This window comes from Saccostrea cucullata, unplaced genomic scaffold (assembly GCF_032062105.1).
Source record: "Saccostrea cucullata isolate Sc308-1 unplaced genomic scaffold, CSIRO_AGI_Scuc_v1 ctg1510, whole genome shotgun sequence".
In the NCBI taxonomy this organism is placed as follows: domain Eukaryota; kingdom Metazoa; phylum Mollusca; class Bivalvia; order Ostreida; family Ostreidae; genus Saccostrea; species Saccostrea cuccullata.
This window is the reverse complement of record NW_026939728.1, coordinates 49622-70926: the sequence shown is the minus strand read 5'-3', so window position 1 is coordinate 70926 and position 21305 is coordinate 49622. Positions and strand designations below refer to the sequence as shown.

General features: G+C 37.2%; 2 protein-coding genes across 2 annotated transcripts; one reads left to right on the top strand and one right to left on the bottom strand.

Annotated features, from left to right (window-relative positions):
• The first annotated feature begins 9722 nt into the window (after positions 1-9722).
• Positions 9723-12710, top strand: LOC134253822 (uncharacterized). The gene has a single exon (XM_062736413.1). The coding sequence runs from the start codon at positions 9723-9725 to the stop codon at positions 12708-12710; it is 2988 nt and encodes a 995-aa protein (XP_062592397.1).
• A 1289-nt stretch (positions 12711-13999) lies between these two features.
• On the bottom strand, positions 14000-20695 carry LOC134253824 (uncharacterized). Its single transcript, XM_062736415.1, has 4 exons — positions 20542-20695; positions 15503-15742; positions 14379-14518; positions 14000-14161 (listed from the first exon to the last, which is right to left on the bottom strand). Exons 1-4 carry the CDS (start codon positions 20693-20695, stop codon positions 14000-14002), a joined length of 696 nt encoding a protein of 231 aa, XP_062592399.1.
• Positions 20696-21305: the final 610 nt, after the last annotated feature.

Sequence of the window (21305 nt, the reverse complement as noted above, 5' to 3'; positions counted from 1 at the left end):
TAAGCATTGACTTGATCGAAGAAAATCCAAGCCTAGAATTCCATCTGCTTTAATGTTTGCCACGACAGCTTGGCAGTCAACCGCATGGTCTCCTAACTTAATCACAAAGTCACCTCGTCCCTGTACTTTTAATGGAGTTCCATCTGCAGCTACTATATTCTGTGATATCCTTTCAAGGGGAATATTATCCGACTTTACCATTTCATCATATAATCTATCAGCAAAAATAGTAAGTGTTGCCCCGGTATCAACTAGTAGATTACAAGGAACACGGTTCACTTGAGCTTTTATGAAAAGACCTGATTCTAGACCTGTATTTGCATGTTTAACAGTAGCTGTACTAGACTTGATAGTATCTCTTTCCTCTGGCGATGACCGTTCCACAGTTTCATTGTTCTTCGCCTTTGGTCTGGTCCTTGGAAAATGGCCTGGGTTAGATTTATTCTTCAAAAAGCAATCTTTGATTTTGTGTCCACGTCTCCCACAATGATGGCATTTATACGGAAAAGCAGGTTGTGATGGTTCAGCATTTTCGGATGGTTTATTAATTCCTTCTTTTGAAAGGTTTTCAATTTTGCTTTCTAATTTTCTTAAAGATACCTGTATCTCATCCTTAAGCTTCTGAAATTCTTCTCTTACACTGTCATCACCATGATTTACATTTTTAACCTCTTGATCCCTTGTGGCATTTCTAGCAAACCCAACATCATGTCTTCGTTGCCTTTCTGCTCTGCAAAATGCTTCAATTTCGACTGTCAGTCGCACTGCATCATTAAGTGACTTTGGTCGACTCTGCTGAATACGGAGTCGCATGTCAAAGTCTGTCAATGCATCGACAAACTGGTCTTTGGCGATCATTTCTGTTACTTCACGGGGAGCAGTTGGGTAGGCTAAGTGAATTAATCGGCGAATACTTTCACCTAATTCTGGCAAAGTTTCTGTGGGTTTCTGTCTTTTCTCCCTCAGCATTGCTCTATATAACTCAGTTTGGTTTGCCGGTGCGAACCTGGCCTCTAAAGCATCGCACAAATCCTCATATGTACAGGCGGTACCTGGGCTCATATTTCCTATGACAGTTTGTGCCTGCCCTCTTAACGAGGCTGCCAAGTACAAACTTTTCTGTCGAGCGCTCGATAGTTATGTCACAACAGGCTTCAAAGTGTGCCTTGTAATCAATCCAAGATCCTACTCCATCATATGTGGCTTGTTTCATCACAGTTTTGCCCATAGTATATTCTGCTGCTTTATTTGTTGCACAGTCTAAACTTGGTTTTGGCTGTTGAACAGATAATGATCCAGTCCCTGCATTTCGGCTGTCTGACCAGGTCACATTTGTACTTGTTGACGGAGCAGCATATCCACTAAAACTCCAAGGCAATCCTGTTGTTGGAACATTTCTAGGGAGGGTTGTTTGCTTAATCTGTCCTGATAAATCATACTTGCTTGGTTTCCCAAACGTAGTAGTACTTCTATCTTTCAGTTCTTCTTCATCATACAAGGCATAACTTGGCTTTCGGGACATAAAGTACCTATAGTCTTCTGTGCCACCCGTAGCACCCTTTTCTCTGTCCAAGGTGTTTCTGTATTTAGATGTAAGTTCATCTAAACTAGATTCAAATGGCCTGTATCCAGTATCTATTCCTGAATCTGGTATCTTTGCTGGATTTGTAGACGTCTTTGGTGTAGATTTCATTCTATCTAAAGATTCCCTTAGCTTCTCCCGCATAGCGTCTATAGCCAAAAGGTCAGCTTCTTTATCAGACATTTTACTTTTCTCCAGTATTCCTATGGATTCCTCCTTTTATTAATAATGAAAATTACACTGAACCAAGATTTAATGCCTTGTCACACTATTCTTGCCCTGGCAACACTGGACCTGGTAAACAGTACTTCGTTACAACGCACTTGGCTCTCTGTACCTGGTTATACTGGACCTGGTAAAATGTCCTTGGTAACACAGTACCTGGCTCTGCGTACCTGATACTACTGAACCTGGTAAATAGCGCTTGGTAAACTGGACCTGGTACCTAGTATATTTGTCTTATTAACTTCTATCCCCTTACCGGCTGCCACCAAAATGTAACGTGTACCCCTGCGTTTGGGTTCTTATAGGGGATGAAATTTTCCTCTTACTCTAACTGAGTTACTCTATCTGAGTATTTGATCTAATGATTTAAATATTTACAATACAACAATTTTCCTTTAACCTATCTGGGTTATTCTTTCATTTCTTTAATCACAAAATATGTACAAGAGTTGTTAAATTATGACTTGGTAACAAAGCACCGTGTACCTTGCCCCAGGTTCCTATTGATGGCGGATACTAGGAGTTTCGTTCTTAAGCAGATCTACAGCCCCCAGTATCTCGCCTCAATTCCCCGGGTTTCTCGCCACTTGTGCAATGTATTTTAATTTCTATTATTTCACCTTTTCTTATTCTCACCCAAATTCTTCTACCGCTTCTTCTTTGCAGCTCCGCAAACGACTGACTGACCCTGAAACTCTCAGCGCGTTCTTATATATACCCCTTTTGGGCGAGTCTATTTCAACTCAGACAGGGGAGACAGGTTATTCCATTTAACCCGTATTCTTGGTCTTTTAAACGTTTATAGTTACCACAAATCATTACAATAGTTATGAACATCATCGTCGTGTATAGATCTATTCTTCTTGCTGTTCATGTACGTTTCAGAGTTCCCTCTTATTTCATTCCAGACTTGTGCGATGCGTTTTCTAGAAAAATGAATTTGAAAACAAGTTAATATAACATAATAAACCCTGTAAAAAAATAATCTCACGATATATTCAATTCAATTCATAAGCAAACTCTAATAGGGCTCTCGGCGGGGGCCCTATAGTGATCAGTCCGTCCGGCTGTCCGGCCAAGATCTCTTGTCCGGAGCAACTCTTCTCTCTCCTTTGCCCAATCTGGCTCATACTTCACCCCCCCCCCCCCCAAGAGTGCCTTTGGGTAACTAATGTGCAGTGACCTTCCTTCTAGTTCTAAGGTCAAGGTCAAAGCAGAATTATATGAAAAATCCTTGTTCGGAGCATATCTTCTCTCTTCTTTGTCCAATGTGGCCCATATTTTACGCAAAGAGTGCCTTCTAGTGAAGAGTGTGCAGTGACCTTGAGCAAAGTTTCAAAGTCAAGGGTCAAGGTCTTTTCTGTTTAAATTCTTGCCTGGAGCATATTTTCACTTTTCTTCGCCTAATCTGGCTCATACTTCACTCATAGAGTGCCTTTCAATAAAGGGTGTGCAGTGACCTTGAACCATGTTTCTAGGTTAAAGGTTAAGGCCATAACAGAATTATATGAAAAATCCTTGTTTGGATATCTTCTTTCCCCTTTGTCCAATGTGGCTCATACTTCACTCACAGAGTGCCAGTGGTCTGTGAATGTGCATTGGCCTTTAGGAAAGTTTTTAAGTCAAAGGTGAAGGTAAAGAATATCCTTTCTGTTAAAATTCTTGCCTGGAGCATATTTTCACTTTTCCTCGCCTAATCTGGCTCAAACTTCACAAACAGAGTGCCTTAGGATTAAGAATGTGCAGTGACCTTGAACCATGTTTCTAGGATAAAGGTTAAGGTCATAGCAAAATTATATAGAAAAATCCTTGTCCGGATCATATCTTCTCTTTCCTTGGTGCAAACTGGATATGGAACATTTGTGATTTTCCTTCCATATTATGATAGAGGATTTGTGATTTTCTTTCTATATTATGATAGAAGATAAGCAACAATTTTCATAGAGGATACATTTCTAAAAGTTTTTTAATTGTATTAATTTTCATGGAGTAGTATTTTTTGTCCCCCTTAATCTCAAACACCTTTGAAATAAACCCTTTTCAGCTACGTTACATTCTCAAGTTCATTTGTTGATTGCTAAAAGCGGGGCCCCTGAGATTGCCACCATCTCAGTTTTATTTTTTATTTATTTCGACAAAAACCTTTGTAAATTGTTCCAACAACATCTTAGTTTCAGATTTAGAAATGTTGATGCAATTGATTTTACTGAACTTGTGAATCGAGCTAAAGAGAACACTACCTGCGCTTTAACCTTAAGCAGGTCAAGCACAATACCCCGATAAAGGTATATAGCTTGATAAAACTATATAGCTTTATCAAGGTCAGGCACGTAGCATCGTTTTTGAAAGTGGGGGGGCCAACTTACGCAAAAAAACCTGACGAGCAAAAAAAAAAGAAAGACAGAAACGAAAATTAAAATTGCCCAAACTCGAAAATCCTATTTCGGGGGAGGGGGGGGGTAGTGGCCAATTTCCTTTCACCTCCAATTTTTTCCTATATACCCTTCCTATAAATATACTGTGATAAAAAGTGGGGGCGGGGGGGCAACCATCTTTTCAATGGACATTTTCTATAGTAAATATTTTGTTGGGGAAAAAGTGCGGGGGGCAGGCCCCCCTCCCCCCCCCCCCCCCCCCCCGTTGCTTCGTGCCTGAAGGTATTTCATCAAGGTACATGTATTTTATGTAATGAAAATTCGAAAGAAATCTTTAAGAATTAAATGCTAAAAGTCGAGTTCTAAGTTTTTGTCAGTGTGTCTATTCGTGCATGAAAAACACTCTGGCATCAAAAAGTAAGCATAAAATAACGTCTCCTCACACGACACGTTTTAATACTGATTTGTTTGTGTTTGAGTATATAACATTCATGGATGAATTTACTGACAACAACTCAGAACTCGACTTTCAGTAATTAATTGTTTTGAATTTTCATTACATAAAATACCTTGATCAAGGTATTTTAAATGCCTTGATAACGCTATATAGCTTTATCAAGCTATATAGCTTTATCGGGGTATTGTACTGGACCTGTTAAGACGAGACATAAATGCTAGCAGTCTCGTTAAAAGTCATCATTTCGTAAGATCCTGGTCGATGCAATGACCTTGTCAGAAAAAAATATCATTAAGTCAAATGCTGACTGTCGATTTTAGTATTAATAGTTTGTCCATCAATTCACTGAATTAACGATAGCTTTTTCCGTTATTTTCCGATCCTGACAAGCGCATACGGCGGGTGCCCGGTCGGCACCCCATTGGCACCTTATCCCGCCTCTGATTTCTTCGATTGTATTGCTTTATGGACTTGAATACTGTTTGTTATCTCTTGTAAATAGGGATGAATTCACGCTGCTTTCATCAACAATCGTCTTGGATTATATGCCCTTACATCGCATAGAAAGGAAGCTAGATCAATTACATTGTATTATCTTGAAATAATTCTGAAGTTTACTAAAAATGATGGTAAATCGCGATATCTTCAATGAATCTAGTTAACTTTGATATATAAGACATGTTTCTACAAATTAATTTGAAAATAAACAAGACCGTGGTATAGTACAAATTGACATTTATATTATAAGTTATAAAAATAAGTTAAATATAATTGAAAATTAACATTTACCTTTTTGAAAATGCAAAGGCAACACATGCTTGCTGTATTGAGTGTGACTGATATCAACTGTATTGAGTGTGACTGATATCACTACAACCCATGTCAATGAGACGCAGTCTGATGCTAAAAATTCAGTTGCCGGTTTCTTATTACCTTTAAAATATTTAAAACAGAATATAGTGACATTTATTTAAAAAACACCTTTTGATTTTCAATGTTTTCCATGTTAACTCTTGGATTCCCGAAAAAAGTGTCAGATCAAAAATAAGGAGGTGCACAATGACATTATTTAAAAGAATATGAAAGGATCAAAAGTTTTCTTTAGTGGTGCAGAAGGAGTTTGACGTACGGGTAAGAGATACATGTAGGTAACCTTGAATTCAATATTATAGGAAAAATGGCAGTGTCATTGTTTTGCTATTGGAAATCCATAACGTTTCCGACCAAAAGGTAAAATAGATCCTTCACAATGACACTCTGTAACAACAAATCTTTGAAAGTCTTATTAAATTTCATGAAGTGGTAAAAGATTAGTTGAGGAAAAGAGATGTGTACACCAAATCTTAACAGACAGGCGGACATTCCGATCACTTTTCACCCTCCCATTTTCAAAGATACCACCCACTCTGAAAAAATATACTTTAACTGATACGATTTTTAAGGGAGCATTTTCATTCTATTCATTTACCTAGATTACATCTGTCTCCATAATATGGATCCTTACATCCTACCAGGCATATTCCATTGAATCTGTCACAAGTACCATTTGCACAATTAGACTGCAAACCTTGTAGTGTTACACAATTTATACCTCGTAAGAGTTATCTTTCTTTTTACATTGTTATTATTATTCTGGGTTTGTAACCCTTTACGGTTTGTTTTTTAGAATATTTTATGTTGTTCCTACATGAGGCTAGGAGGCCATTTTCGCTTGTTCCAAGCATTGTTTTAAAGTATTTTTCACTCTTACGGGTACATCCCTGCACCATAAGTAAGTTTTTATGTATTATCTTAAGTTATATTTTACAGATTACTTTGGATCAGATAGGTTAATAGATTTCGATGTGTATTAGAAAGTTAATGGTTATGTAAAAATCTGCTATGAATGTAAACGCTATATTGATCCTCAGTTTATGTGATAAATAACCTACATGTTACTAAGAGTGCATTTTAATTTTTTATGATAGGCTAGTCTATGTTTGAATTTAAATTGGAAAAATGTTCACTAAATATGGATATTATTCTTGTTTGTCTATAATTTGTCACTTACAATGTAAAATAAGGTTAATTGGGTATCACTGAATTGTATGAATCTTTTTGTAAATCTTGTCTCTTTATTATTTTCAGTCTTTTACCATACACATACAAGCATCGATGCAATAAAGAGTGATCCGCCTTTATTGTTTTGGTTTGTTGGTTTGGTAAACACTCTGCACAGAGGCAGAACAGTAAAAGATTATGACCAGGGACAACCTGTAGGACGATGGCAACAGGGGAAGGGGAGAAACAACAGGTCAAAGACGAACAGGATGATAAACAATCCAGGATTCGGACTCTTACAGAGACGGGTCAGGCTTCCTTTGACCAAACATTCCTTGATCTACAAGAAAAGTGCACAAGCGCTTGCAGAGAGGTAGAGGACCTCATCGCAAATTGTGATGGTGACAATACAGACAGGAAATACCTAAGGACAACAGAAGACCAGATAAATGCAAAATTAAAACAGTACCTTAAAGAAAGTCAAGCCCTAGCAAACTTCCTTGAAAGAGCTCGTACAGAACAAGCTCTGCAGAAACTGGAGCAGCATGAGTCTCAGTATAGCACATATTCCGATATAGTGTTCACATTTCGAGATGTCCTACATAATAAACTATTAGAGGCAGCCGAACGACTCTCGGAAAAGTTCGAAGTGAAATCCAGGACTTCATCACAAACCTCAAAGACAATATCAGAGATATACAAAAAACGAGTGAAAGCGGAGACCCAGCAAACAAGACTTAAATTCTTGGAAGAGCAGGCGGCTCTGGAAAAACAAAAGGCAGCTACTGATATTGATATATGGCTTTCTAAGGAAAAAGAAGCAGCAGCTGTGGCAAACGCAGAAGTGAACGCCATGGAAAATTACGATCGTGGATCTCAAGGAAGTTTTCAATTTGACATTGAAGAACAAAGTGTGAAACAGACGGCCAGAGAAAGAACTGAAGCTTATGTGAACTCGCAGGCCAGCAACCACTCAGAAATCACACCTAACTATGTTCGACATGATGATGCCTCACATCACTCGAGACCTGCAAGCATCAGTCAAGCAGGATTTCATTTTCCGACTGCCAGTCATGTTCAACCTCATGAACAGTCACCTATAGTTGACCTCAGTAACTACCTTTTGAAAAAGGATTTACTATTACATCGTTTCTCGGCATTTGATGACTCGGCGCAAAACTATACAGTGTGGAAAGTTGGTTTCCTGAATATTCTGAAGGAATTGAAAGCATCACCAATCGAAGAACTTGATTTTTATTGACAAAATGACTGGGCCCCGAATCAAAAAGATACGCTCTATCCATACGTTCAGCAAATACTCACCAACCTGAGAGGGGTCTATCCCTGATATGGGCACGATTAGAAGACCTCTATGGAAAACCAGAAATGGTGGAGGCAGCGTTGAAGTCAAAGCTCAAGGACTTTCCAAAAATTACAGAGATGGATCCGAAGCGTTATTATGATCTACTTGACTTGCTGTATGAGATTGAGTCCAACAAGCAGGACCCAAAATATTCCAGACTACTTGGATACTATGACACTTCCTCAGGCATATTGCCTATTGTTAGTAAACTCACCAATCAAGTACAAGATAAATGGGCCACCAGTGCATCTAAGTATAGACGTTTGAATCATGTTCCATTCCCACCATTTAGCATATTTGTCAGTTTCATACAGGAGATATGTGAATTGAAAAATGATCCAGGTCTTATTTCTAGTACGAGGTATCCATCCGACAAGAAGAGAGAACCTACAAACAAAGTCTTTGTCCGGAAGTCAGACGTTGGTACTGAAACACCGACATCCTCTATGCGGTGCCCTATACACAAGGCTGACCATTCCTTGGAACAATGCCGTGCCTTTCTGGCAATGACATTCCCAAATAAACGCGACTTTCTGAAAAGTAGGGAACTCTGTTTCCGTTGCTGCAAGGGAAAGCATAGGGCCAACAAGTGCAAACTTAAAGTGAGTTGTGACTTTTGTAAAAGCGACCGCCATGTTACGTGTATGCACTTTCACGGAGACTCTGGGCAAGAGAATGGCGGGGAGAGTTCATCTAAGGAATCACCATCTGGGAAGGGAGATGAAAACATTATCACTTCCTCTTGTACCCGATTGTGTGGGAAGGATAAAGTTGGCCGATCTTGTGGGAAGATTGTTCTTGTGAACGTATACCCGTCTAACAGACCTGATCTTACCTTTAGAACTTACGCTATGATAGACGATCAGAGCAATAGAACCTTAGCTCGTTCCAAGTTTTTTTTATCACTTTGGCTTAGAGGGCAATGACTGTTTTCATGTTGAATTCCTGCGGTGGGAGTGTTACATTTTCTGGAAGAACAGCAGAGGGATTCGTCATCGAGCCAGTGTCAGCTGAACAGAAGTTGTACTTACCTAAAATTATAGAATGTTACGAGATTCCCAACAATCGTAAGGAAATACCGACTCCTGAAGTGGCGTCGGCATATCAACACCTGTTGGATATTGCACCATTAATTCCTGATTTGGATCATACAGCCGAGATTCTGCTTCTCATAGGAAGGGATCTGATCCAAGTGCATCATGTGATCGAACAAAAACTTGGGCCCCAGACTTGCCGTTTGCGCAAAAACTCTACTTGGGGTGGACTATTATCGGTGAAGTGTGTTTGGGTAGTGCAGCTAGTGCTCATAGACCTAATTCCATTGTAGTGAATAAGACTCATGTGTTGGACAATGGGCGTAGTACCCTACTTGAGCCTTGTGATTCCAAGTTACTCATTACACGAGAAAAACATCAACATGGTGTCGGTTCTTGTACGGGGATATTCTGTACTACAGTGAATGATGAGACTCCTGGAATGTCGACTGAGGACCGCCAGTTTCTGGAAATAATGGACAGGGAGTTTCACCGCGATTCCTATGGAAAATGGACAGCCCCATTACCCTTCCAACATGATAGGCCTGTGTTACCAAATAGTTACACCCAAGCAATGAGACGGGCTATGATCTTAGATGCTTCGTTGATAAAAAATCCCACCTAACTTGGACATGCCTTAGAATTCATGAGGAACATTTTTGACAGAAATCACGCAGAGGTAGCCCCACCTCTGAAACCAAACGAAGAATGTTGGTACCTACCAATTTTCGGGGTGTACCACCCACTCAAACCGGAGAAGATTCGCATGGTATTCGACTCTTCAGCTTGCTTCCAGGACTTGTCTCTGAACAGCGTACTTTTGTCAGGTCCAGACCTTACAAATAGTCTCATTGGAGTGTTGATGCGTTTTAGGATGGAAGCCGTAGCTGTGACCGCAGATATCGAGCAAATGTTCCACTGCTTTGGTGTCTCAGAGAAACATAGGAACTTCTTAAGATTTTTATGGTACACAGACAATGACCCTACCAAGCCTCTAACGGAGTACCGCATGACAGTCCAGGTTTTTGGAAACACCCCATCACCTGCTGTAGCTACTTATGGGTTTCGTCTTGCTGCCATTCAAGCAGAACATAGCTTTGGGAAGGATGTAAGAGAGTTTGTGGAGCGGAACTTTTACGTGGATGATGGTCTGGTGTCCCTACCAACAACACAAGAAGCCATAGATCTCCTACGACGAACTCAACAGGCCTTACTGACCCACGGGAACCTCATATTACATAAGATTGCCTCTAATGACCCTAGAGTGATGCAGAGCTTTGATGTGAAAGACCTAGCAAAGGACTTGATTGACTTAGATATTACACATGATGATCTTCCAACCCAGCGGAGTCTGGGACTCGTGTGGGATCTTCAGAGGGATGCCTTTGGGTTTAAACTTAGCAGGAAGGAGAAACCATACACTAAAAGAGGAGTTTTATCATGTGTTAATAGCCTGTACGACCCTCTAGGCTTCATAGCGCCTATCACTATTCAGGGAAAGTTACTTCTTAGAGAAATGACACAGGCACCTTCTGTGGACTGGGATGCTCCCTTACCAGAAGAATTCCAGAGCAGATGGGATGATTGGACCCAATCATTGACTCGTCTTGGAGCATTGAATGTACCTCGTAAGTACCTGCCCATTGGCTTTTCTCAGCTTCAAGAGAAGAACGTACTGATTTTCACAGATGCCTCGGAGGTTGCTATTGCTGCTGTGGCCTACCTGCTTCACAGTCATGGTGGAGACATCAATCTGGGTTTCATTATGGGTAAATCTAAAGTCGCACCCAGACCAGCCACTTCTATACCACGCTTAGAGTTGTGCGCGGCCGTCCTGGGAGTAGAAATTGCTACTATTATAAGGGATCAGCTAGACATCAATGCAGATCATTTCAAATTCTACACGGACAGCAGGATCGTTCTGGGTTATGTGTACAATCGCACAAAGAGATTTTTAACCTACGTAAGCAACAGAGTTCAAAGAATTCTAAGCTTCTCCAAATCATCTCAATGGAACTACATCCCTACGGACCAGAACCCAGCAGACCATGGCACTAAATCTACTATCGACAGTGCACTGTATGACTCATGGCTCAGTGGACCAATAGAATGGCTACGCACAGAAGATACTGTAGATGGTCCTGCCCCAACAAATGATTTGGTAGATCCAACTATGGATAAGGAAATCAAACAGGACACTGTGGTTTGCAAGGTGGATGTGTCTACCCCCTTATCCTGGACTTCACGCTTTGAGAGGTATTCTTCATGGAAGAATCTCGTTAGAGCCATCATGTGCCTGAAACGGATTGTCCATGCAGTGGCACATCACAGTAAGGATATTAAAGCTACAGAAGATAGCAGTGCATTTAGGAAGGCAGAGGAGCTTATAATACATCACGTCCAGTTAGAAGTCTACGAGAAGGAAATTACTGCACTTAAGAATGAAAGGCCACTTCCTAGAAACAGTTCCATTTTGAGACTTAACCCATCTTTAGATAAAGAAGGCATGGTGCGGGTCGGAGGCCGATTACAACATAGTGACTTTGATTTGGGGGAAAGGAGTCCCATACTTGTGCCAGGGAGTCATCATATTGCTAAGCTGTTAGCTCTACACTTTCACGAGTTAACACACCATCAAGGGCGCCATATAACAGAGGGAGCAATCCGCAATGCAGGTCTATGGATTACTGGTGCCAAACGTATTGTGACTTCACTGATTAACAAGTGTGTGATTTGTTGCAGAGGGCGTGGGAAACTTCTTACTCAGAAGATGGCGGACCTACCTGCGATATGGTTGAAACCCTCACCCCCATTCACTTACGTTGGAGTGGACTGTTTCGGGCCATGGAATGTGACAACTAGGCGTACTCGTGGTGGGAGTGCTGACTCTAAGAGATGGGCAGCTTTGTTTACCTGTATGTGCTGTAGGGCTGTGCACATTGAAGTATTAGAACAGATGAATACACCTTCCTTTGTGAATGCTCTACGTCGATTCTATGCCATAAGAGGAGATGTCAAGGAGTTTTACTCAGATAGAGGCACAAATTTTGTTGGCAGTGTGCGTGAATTAGGTATTAACTCTGTGAATGTAGAGGACGCACCCATACATAACCTACTCACAGATAAAGGAACAGTTTGGAGGTTTAATCCCCCTCATTCCTCACATATGGGAGGAACTTGGGAGCGTCTCATAGGGGTCACGCGCCGTATCCTTGATGCCATCTTACAAGAGAATCGTCACGTCAAACTAACCCACGAAGTACTCACCACTTTCCTTGCAGAGGTCTCGGCAATTGTCAACAACAGACCAATCGTTCCTATTGCAACGGATACGGAGTCGCCTCAGGTACTTACACCCAATGTTCTACTTACCCAAAAAATGGGGAATGTCTCTGAAAGTCATATGAACTTTGATGTTCGCGACATGTACACCTCTCAGTGGAAGATAGTCCAAATTCTTGCCAACAGATTTTGGGACAGATGGCGCAAGGAGTACCCCCAGTCGCTACAAGAACGCAGAAAGTGGGCCGATACCAAACCAAATGTTCAAGAAGGAGATATTGTCCTTATGAAGGACGCGGAGCAGCATCGGAACTTTCTGGTCTCTCTGTCGTGTTACTCGTGTGTTCCCTAGCGAGGATTATCTCGTGAGAAAGGTCGAACTTGTGACATTCAAAGACGGAGCAAGAGAACATATGTGCGACCGATTACTCAGATCGTGCTTTTGCTGTCAAATCACAACTAACTGTTTTGTGAAAAGTTGAATGACTAGTTTATGTATTGAGTTAAAGTAACTACATTTTGTGCATTGTAGGTATCCTCAGTTAAGGATAATGTATACATTTGTTTTGCTTGTAAGGGTGTGATATTTCATATCAGGCGGGGAGTGTAGTGTTACACAACTTATACCTCGTAAGAGTTATATTTCTTTTTACATTGTTATAATTATTCCGGGTTTGTAACCCTTTACGGTTTGTTTTTTTAGAATATTTTATGTTGTTCCTACATGAGGCTAGGAGGCCATTTTCGCTTGTTCCAAGCATTGTTTTAAAGTATTTTTCACTCTTACGGGTACATCCCTGCACCATAAGTAAGTTTTTATGTATTATCTTAAGTTATATTTTACAGATTACTTTGGATCAGATAGGTTAATAGATTTCGATGTGTATTAGAAAGTTAATGGTTATGTAAAAATCTGCTATGAATGTAAACGCTATATTGATCCTCAGTTTATGTGATAAATAACCTACATGTTACTAAGAGTGCATTTTAATTTTTTATGATAGGCTAGTCTATGTTTGAATTTAAATTGGAAAAATGTTCACTAAATATTGATATTATTCTTGTTTGTCTATAATTTGTCACTTACAATGTAAAATAAGGTTAATTGGGTATCACTGAATTGTATGAATCTTTTTGTAAATCTTGTCTCTTTATTATTTTCAGTCTTTTACCATACACATACAAGCATCGATGCAATAAAGAGTGATCCGCCTTTATTGTTTTGGTTTGTTGGTTTGGTAAACACTCTGCACAGAGGCAGAACAAACCTTGACGCAGTTTTCGCCAAACATATTAGGAAGACACTCTAAAATTTATTTATCATATTTTTACGTTATATTTTCAATAAAATATATTATCTGAAAAAGTAAATATATGTTTAAAGGTCCATTGTATTTACGTTTGTCGCAATACGGCGAACCCCTCCAACCGGAACTGCACTCACAAGAACCATCTGTATGACTGCATGTATTTGAGCATTTTATAGAACATAAAGTGGAACAATTTCTACCGTAGTGATTGAGAGGACAAGCTAAAAGAAAGCAAAATTGATTTTTTTTAAACTTGTTTTGATTCAATGCTTGTAAGTATTAAAACACTCAAGTAATTAAAAGGGAACATTTGTTTCCATATAATTCGATTTTAAGCGTTTCTAAATATTACGTGTGGAACAATTTTGCCCGGTATAACCGTCTTCACATCCATGTGGACAAATTCCGTCCGAGTGATTACAAACAGCCTTATCAGCACAGTGTCCACTACAAAGTACTCTACAGTCCTCTCCAAACCACCCAGGTGTACATTCTGTACATGTGAGTAATTGTTCATAGATATAAAAAGAAACGCAGATATTCATGTATATCATACTAGTCTTAATAATATCATTCTTCTCCAAAGTTTGAACTATTCAGAAGGAACAAAATTAATATTTGTACGGACGACACATTCATGTACAAGTATAAATTTATGTATATCACATTTCTCTTAAGTACAGTAAATTAAAGTAATTGTAAAAACTTACCATTCTGACATAAATCCCCAGTATATCCATCACTACATCCCGAGTCCAATGCCCAGTTTCCTTGTTACAAGGTTTGTCATATAAACAATGCCCACTACACGTGGAAGAACAATTAAAGCCATAATACCCATTGTCACAAGCTATAATTAGATAATTACATTTATTTATGTAATTATTATGTATTATTTATAAAATTAGATTATTACATGTATAGAGTTTGTAGCTTTATTTTATCTTAACATTAAATGTCATATATATCTATAGTTTTTACATCTGCTAATTAAAACAGAAATGTCTTGCATAACATTCCTAACATTAGTATTTCTTTACAATATAAGTATCATTCCTAAATAAATCTTCAGATTTGTTGATACTAAAGTTTGTAGATTTTTTTTTTCTAGAAAGCACTTGGAGTCAACCTTATTACATGTGCAACCATTTTTACAATCTTTACCATTCAAGCAGTGAATTTTTAGCATAAAAACATGATTGCATATGTTTAACATGCCGTTTAAAATTAAAGTTTTTTTTTTCCTGATCATTTGTATTTTTTTTTTATTGATAATTATATTTTTGTTTACAAAATTAAAAAAAAATCATGAGCATCTGTGCATGGACTTCATTCGAATATATTTGATTCAAGTTCCTTAAAACTTAAAGAGACATTTAACTCACGTATTCTTCCTTACTTTTATTACACATCGATCCTGTCCATCCCGACACACATCCTTCGACACATTCACCTGTCACATGGTCACATGACCTTCCACCTTTGCAATGTCCTGAACATCGAAATTTACAGTCCTGGCCGAAAGATTCTTTAAGGCAAGCTATTTTGACATGCAACATTTTAGAAACCAAGTAGGGTTTTATCTATGGAAAACCAATTTATGAAAAGAAAACTCGACTTACATGATTGACACTTTTTTCCGTCCCATCCCGGCTTGCATTTCATACATTTACCATTGATAATATCACATAAAGTTTCAAAGCAATAAGGAGAACAATTCTTTTCACAATTTTCTCCATACTTTCCTGAAGAGCATCCTGTTAAAGAAATATTTCTTAACTGACAAACAACAAAACAAAAAAGACAAAAAAAAAAATTACTCCTTTGAATTTACCTTCCACTACCACTTCACACAACTGGGAGTAAGACATAGCTTCATATCCTGCTGGATACGTTACTCCACTCAGTCTTTCATTGTAGTAGATGACATATCGACCATATCCTATACATTTTGTTGTGAAATTTAAGGGAGGTAAATCTGGTCCGTCTTTGTAGCACATATATCCCTCTTCTTTTTTAGTTGAATTTGAAAGGTAGAGAGAAAATCCAGCAAACCTACCCCTTTGCCTCTGGACTAAAGGAAGAGAGAGGAAATCATATACATTTTAACAAGGACAAAAATGTATGCTATTTTAACTATTAATTTAAGATGTTGAATCTATGCATTAATGACATTAAGCGTTAGTTTAACACACACTTATCAAGATTTTTTGATTTTTAAATTTTTTTTGTAAAATGCGTTGCAATTTCACAAAGGACAAGTGCACTTAAGCAATACTTAATGGGCCCTTTTTATGTGCCATTTTGCTTCAGAATATATTACCAAATCGTTCTCTATTGGAAATAGTTAGATACTAGTGGATATTTCTAATCAAAAAGCATGTTAAGCGCCACTTTAATCAGCATGGATTTGAAACAATTGAATATTTTAAAAGGCCTATGGATACCCTGTAAATCCGGAAAAGTCGTACCTAACCTTCTTTTAGTTTCGTTTATGTAAATCAAGGGAATAGATAATTATTTAAATCAATACTTGAACAATCTGATGGTGGATCATAGTCGGGCGCGTTTGCGGAATGATATTTCTTGCGCCAAACCTGTTTTTAAAAATATGGAATGACGTTGTTTAGTTGCCTGTATCTAAAATGATTAATCTAAGAAATTGGTACTCTTGCATTTGAAAAATTACAATAATAGTTTCATTGAATTTGAAATTAAAAAGGAGTGTTACATGTATAGGTGGCTTTCAATACCTGTTTCATTGTCTTGCATGAAGGTTAAAAATGTTTGACACATTATGAACGACACTTAGATCTCCTTACCCGTGTTCTTAAAAACAAATACATACAAACATCTCTAAGCGGCACGACTTTGACTTACTGAAACAAAACCTGCCTATGTTTTAAAGTGAGCACTTCTGAGGAATGTTTACCTGCGTAGAACTCACGTGACTATCAGTATTTTAAATAATTTATTCCACACATGGGTTCAACATGGGTCATACAGGTAAATAGCTCTCACTTGCTATAGGAAAAACATTGTACTTTTTATACATTTTTAATATTTTAAGTACGAGCCTAATCGTGTGCAAATTTCATACTTTCACACAAGTTTTATAAATAATATGCGTCTTTTGTCATTCGCACAAGTTTGCACAACGTTAGGCTCATAGCTAACAAAGGCTTTGAAATGAATGACCGTTCTCGATTTACTATAGAAAATCGCCAATGTCGGCTGACCCCTACCACATTGTATAGTTTTGCTCTTTGTATATTCGTGGATTTCAGCGGTAAAATTTGTTGAATCGGATCGTTTAGATATCAATTAATGATTCGAGATGAAAATTTTTGCTTAATTTGATTGTTTATTTTTTCACATTTTTCCGGGGCCCATAAGTGCACTCGTTCTTTATTTACAGTACTGATTTATTGATTTCTTGTTATTGGTTTGAAGAAAATGGCGTGTTGTTGTAAAAAAGAAAGCAGAAACAAATTTGTTTGATAAACACAAATGGTACATGTACAAGAATGAACAGATAGGACATTTGCGACTAGACTGATAATAATCAGAAAGGAAATTTCATAAAGTATGATATATTAAATCAAAAACTGTTTTAAATGGATAAATTTACTAAGTTTTAACACAATATCAAAATTTCACATTTTATTATTTGAAGAAAATATACAGGAACAAAAATATATGTATGGCAATGCAGAGGAAATTCGGACTAAATTTTTAATTTTTCATTTTTGTCAAAATCTTTTATTTCTTGCAATATTTATCAAATGTAAGGGTTATACAGACATCATTTTGCATATTTTATTTGCCTTAAAGCTAATAAATTATTTTAAATAAATAAATGCTATCAAATAGAGAAATTCAGGAACATGAACAAAACCATTTCAGGCAACATATCTCAATATTATACTTTCATGTAAATTAGTTGAATCTGATTTGTCGAGAAACATTTGCTAAAAAACACTATTACTTGCAATAATGAAGCCACGCCCTCCAGCGTAGCAACAGTCAACATTGCTTGACGACGGGTGGTATTACAAAAAATAGCGACTGCGCAGAATTTATGCGCGCACGGTTCACTGTTATATGTATTTGTATAAAACATTCAGTAAAATATAATAAATATAGCATTTTCACCCCTCGAAAACCATTGTCAACCTCGGCTGCGCCTCGTTTGACAATGGTTTTCTTGGGGTGAAAATTTTTAATGTTACACTCAACTACATGCAATATTTATATAATAATTTGATCATTGACCCCATATAATGTTAATACCATGAGAATTAGTGCAACAAAGGTAATATGAGGCTATAAATAATTTAGAGTTCTTATCAGTCAGATTTATTAAATATGCGATTAAAAATGGGGGAAAAACATAAATATGACAGAGGAAATTTGGACTGTAATAATTATCACGTTTATGGCCCAAACTCTGCTCATTTCTTTATACAGCAACTCTGTTCCATTGACATTGATATAATATTTCATAATTTAAAGACTGTTGTTGCTTGTAATATTTAGTGAGTGAAGAAAAAATTGGCCATAGTGTGAAAAATTGAGGTATTTCCCAAGAAATACTTAGGGGACCCTAGCATAAAAACGAGGTCATTAACCTAATTATTTGAAATTAAAGCCAAAAATGGATGCCTGGATTGGTATATATTGTTTGACCTAATTTCATTGCAAATAATGCAAATAATACTTTTTTTTAGAATATAAAGAAAGTGTAAACCTTCTGTAATATTCAAACGTCTACCCTTCTGAAACAATCCTTATTAATCTATACAAATATTTTTCACTTCAAATTCCATTTCTGTGAAAATTTGAATAAAAAATAAAAAAAACTAGAAAGTTATTCATTTTACTCATTTAAACATGACCCAAGTTGTTATTTTCAAATCTATCTACTGCGACATGGGACCTTGCTTTAAACGTTCTGATCAGAATACCGGTCTCCACGACCCACAGTAGAATTCAAACCTGCGACATAAGGATCGACTTCTACGCAGCATGTTAAGGCTAAAATAAGGAGGCGGGGCCTTATTTATACGGGAAAAGTTTACTGTGAAGTCACACTAAAAATGATTTTGATGTATTCCTCATAATATTAGAAAATAAAATAACTTGCAACTTTAAACTGCATTGGCATAAAAAACAACAATAAAATTTATCAATGCATTTTAAAAAGTTGCTGGTTAAATTCCATACAGCTGGTTATAAACGGATCTCTGATCTCAAAGATCTGTGCTGTGAGAGGCAGATTGAGGATTTTTTTAACAATGAAAATTGTGTTTTATGATAAAAACAGAATGTTATTTACAGGTGTTAAAAAAGGCTATCAATACCAATGTATATCTTTTGTTCACAGCGATTATTCATTAACAATCGAGAGAATGTATTTCAATTATTTTGTCGTGTTTTTATGTTCAGGTTAGGTATATTTTACATGGAGGTGCCTGTTTAAATCGTTCTTTCGCCAGGACATACACTAAATAAATCTTAATCATTTTTTAAATATAAATAAAAGATATGTTCCTTAACTTGAAAAGAGCTACCGCTTTCTTTAAATCGAGAGGGTAACTTTATAAGTACATAAAATATATGTTAACAAGATGTGTTTGTGAAACACTATGCGCCCGGCGGCAACAAAAATCGAAAAAAGCCATTTTTAGCATACTAGCATAGGTAACAATCAAGGTCACAAGGTCATTGACCTTGGTGGCATTTGAAAGAACTTGATTAGTGGAGTATGCACACCAAATATGAAGTCTCTATCTTTTATGGTTCAACCTTATGTTGAAGGTACGAAAAAGTTATTTTTAGCATGTAGGTCACAGTCAAGGTCACCAGATCATTGACCTTGGTGTCATTTAAAAGAACTTTATTAGTGTAGTATGCATACTAATTATGAAGTCTCTATTTTTCATGGTTCAAAAGTTATGGCGAAGGTTGAAGTTTGCAGACAAAAGAACTATTTTTGGCATGTAGGTCACATTTAAGGTCACAAGGTCATTAATATCGGTGTCATTTGAAAGCACCTGATTAGTGAAGTATCCATACCAAATATGAAGATTCTACCTTTCATGGTTCAAAAGTTATGGCCAAGGTTAAAGTTTGGAGACAAACAAACAAACAAACAGACAGACAGACAGACAGACAGACAGACAGGACAAAAACAATATAAGCCTCGGATCTATCGATCCGGGCGCATAAAAATCATACATATTTCGACATGGGCCTATTTTCTTAAAATTTTAACTATTAAAACGCAAATTCTATTCAAAGCAGCAGCACTTTCCAGAAAGTAAAAAGTATAAAGTAACAAAAAAATAGCTTGAATTTTTAATTTCAAATAGGGTATGTCCTTGCAAAATTGAAATTTGTTAATGACCCACATTCAGTACACGTACTATGCATTTATCACGTGACTGTCCATCGATGAGACCAAACCTCATACAGTACAGAGTAGGTTATACTATGCTATTTTACACAAGTATTTAAGTTCTGTGATAATTAAACAGCTAAACAAAAATAAATTCAGTTTTTAAAACAATACCCCTTTTTGCATTTTTATTTTCCGTTGCTTTCTCATAGTAAGCCTTAACAGTGCTGCGTATCGTCTCCATTCTAGAACAGACGCTCTAACAACTGCGCCAAGCAGGCGATTGTCGGTTGACAAGACTTCCTTTATTTGATATCGAAAAAATAAACAGCCATGATGCAATAAACATATGGAGATACCTAACAGTATTTTTGGTCAAAGGTCCATAAATCAATACAAAATAGAAAGAGAGCAAAGGCGTGAGAGGTGGCATCAGGTGTCATGAAAATAAAATATTAATCATATAAACTTGCCGTATGTTTCACCCATGTCCTCAAACTGTATCCTAATGCTGTATATACAGTGGATATCTCCCAGGTCCATGTACCACCAAGCTCTATCATATCGACTACTAGAACCAATTACATCAAGCCGTGCACACGTAGCAAGATTCCCATCTACAGCCATAGTTGCACCCGAACCAGTTATAGGTAGATTTGCGCTTTGAAAAGCCGGTTGTTTATGAGATAAAACGTCTAGATTTATAAAAGTTAAAACGTTTATTACTCAATTCTGTTCAAGAAGCCATAAAATATAGATAAAAGGACGATAATAGTTAGATACAACAATGGAAATGTGAGCACAAATAAATGACCTTTTCCGAAGAGATGGTATCATTTTGTGTTTTATTTCTTTAGTGTTATAATTGTATTTCTTTTTAATAATTGTTGACTTGTTTTGTTTTTTTTTTTCTTTTGCTTTTTTTTAGTTTTTAAACATGCAATGACATGATCAACATCATTTTAGAGGAGAACATTGTCACCTGTATTCTTAAAAAATAAAAAAACAGTTCATGCGACGAACAAACATGTTGCTATACAAAAAGAAAAAAAAAACAAAAAAAAAAAAAAAACGAATGCGTACTTTATAAAATACTTTTCCTGTTAGTTAAAGGGTACCTGTACTTCTATATAATTTGACGTATCCGTTTTAAAACAACACTTCCCTCAAATCTCCACCAGTAAAGCTCTAATCTACTGTGCTTTACATCAACCAATGATATTTATTGGTTATTTGA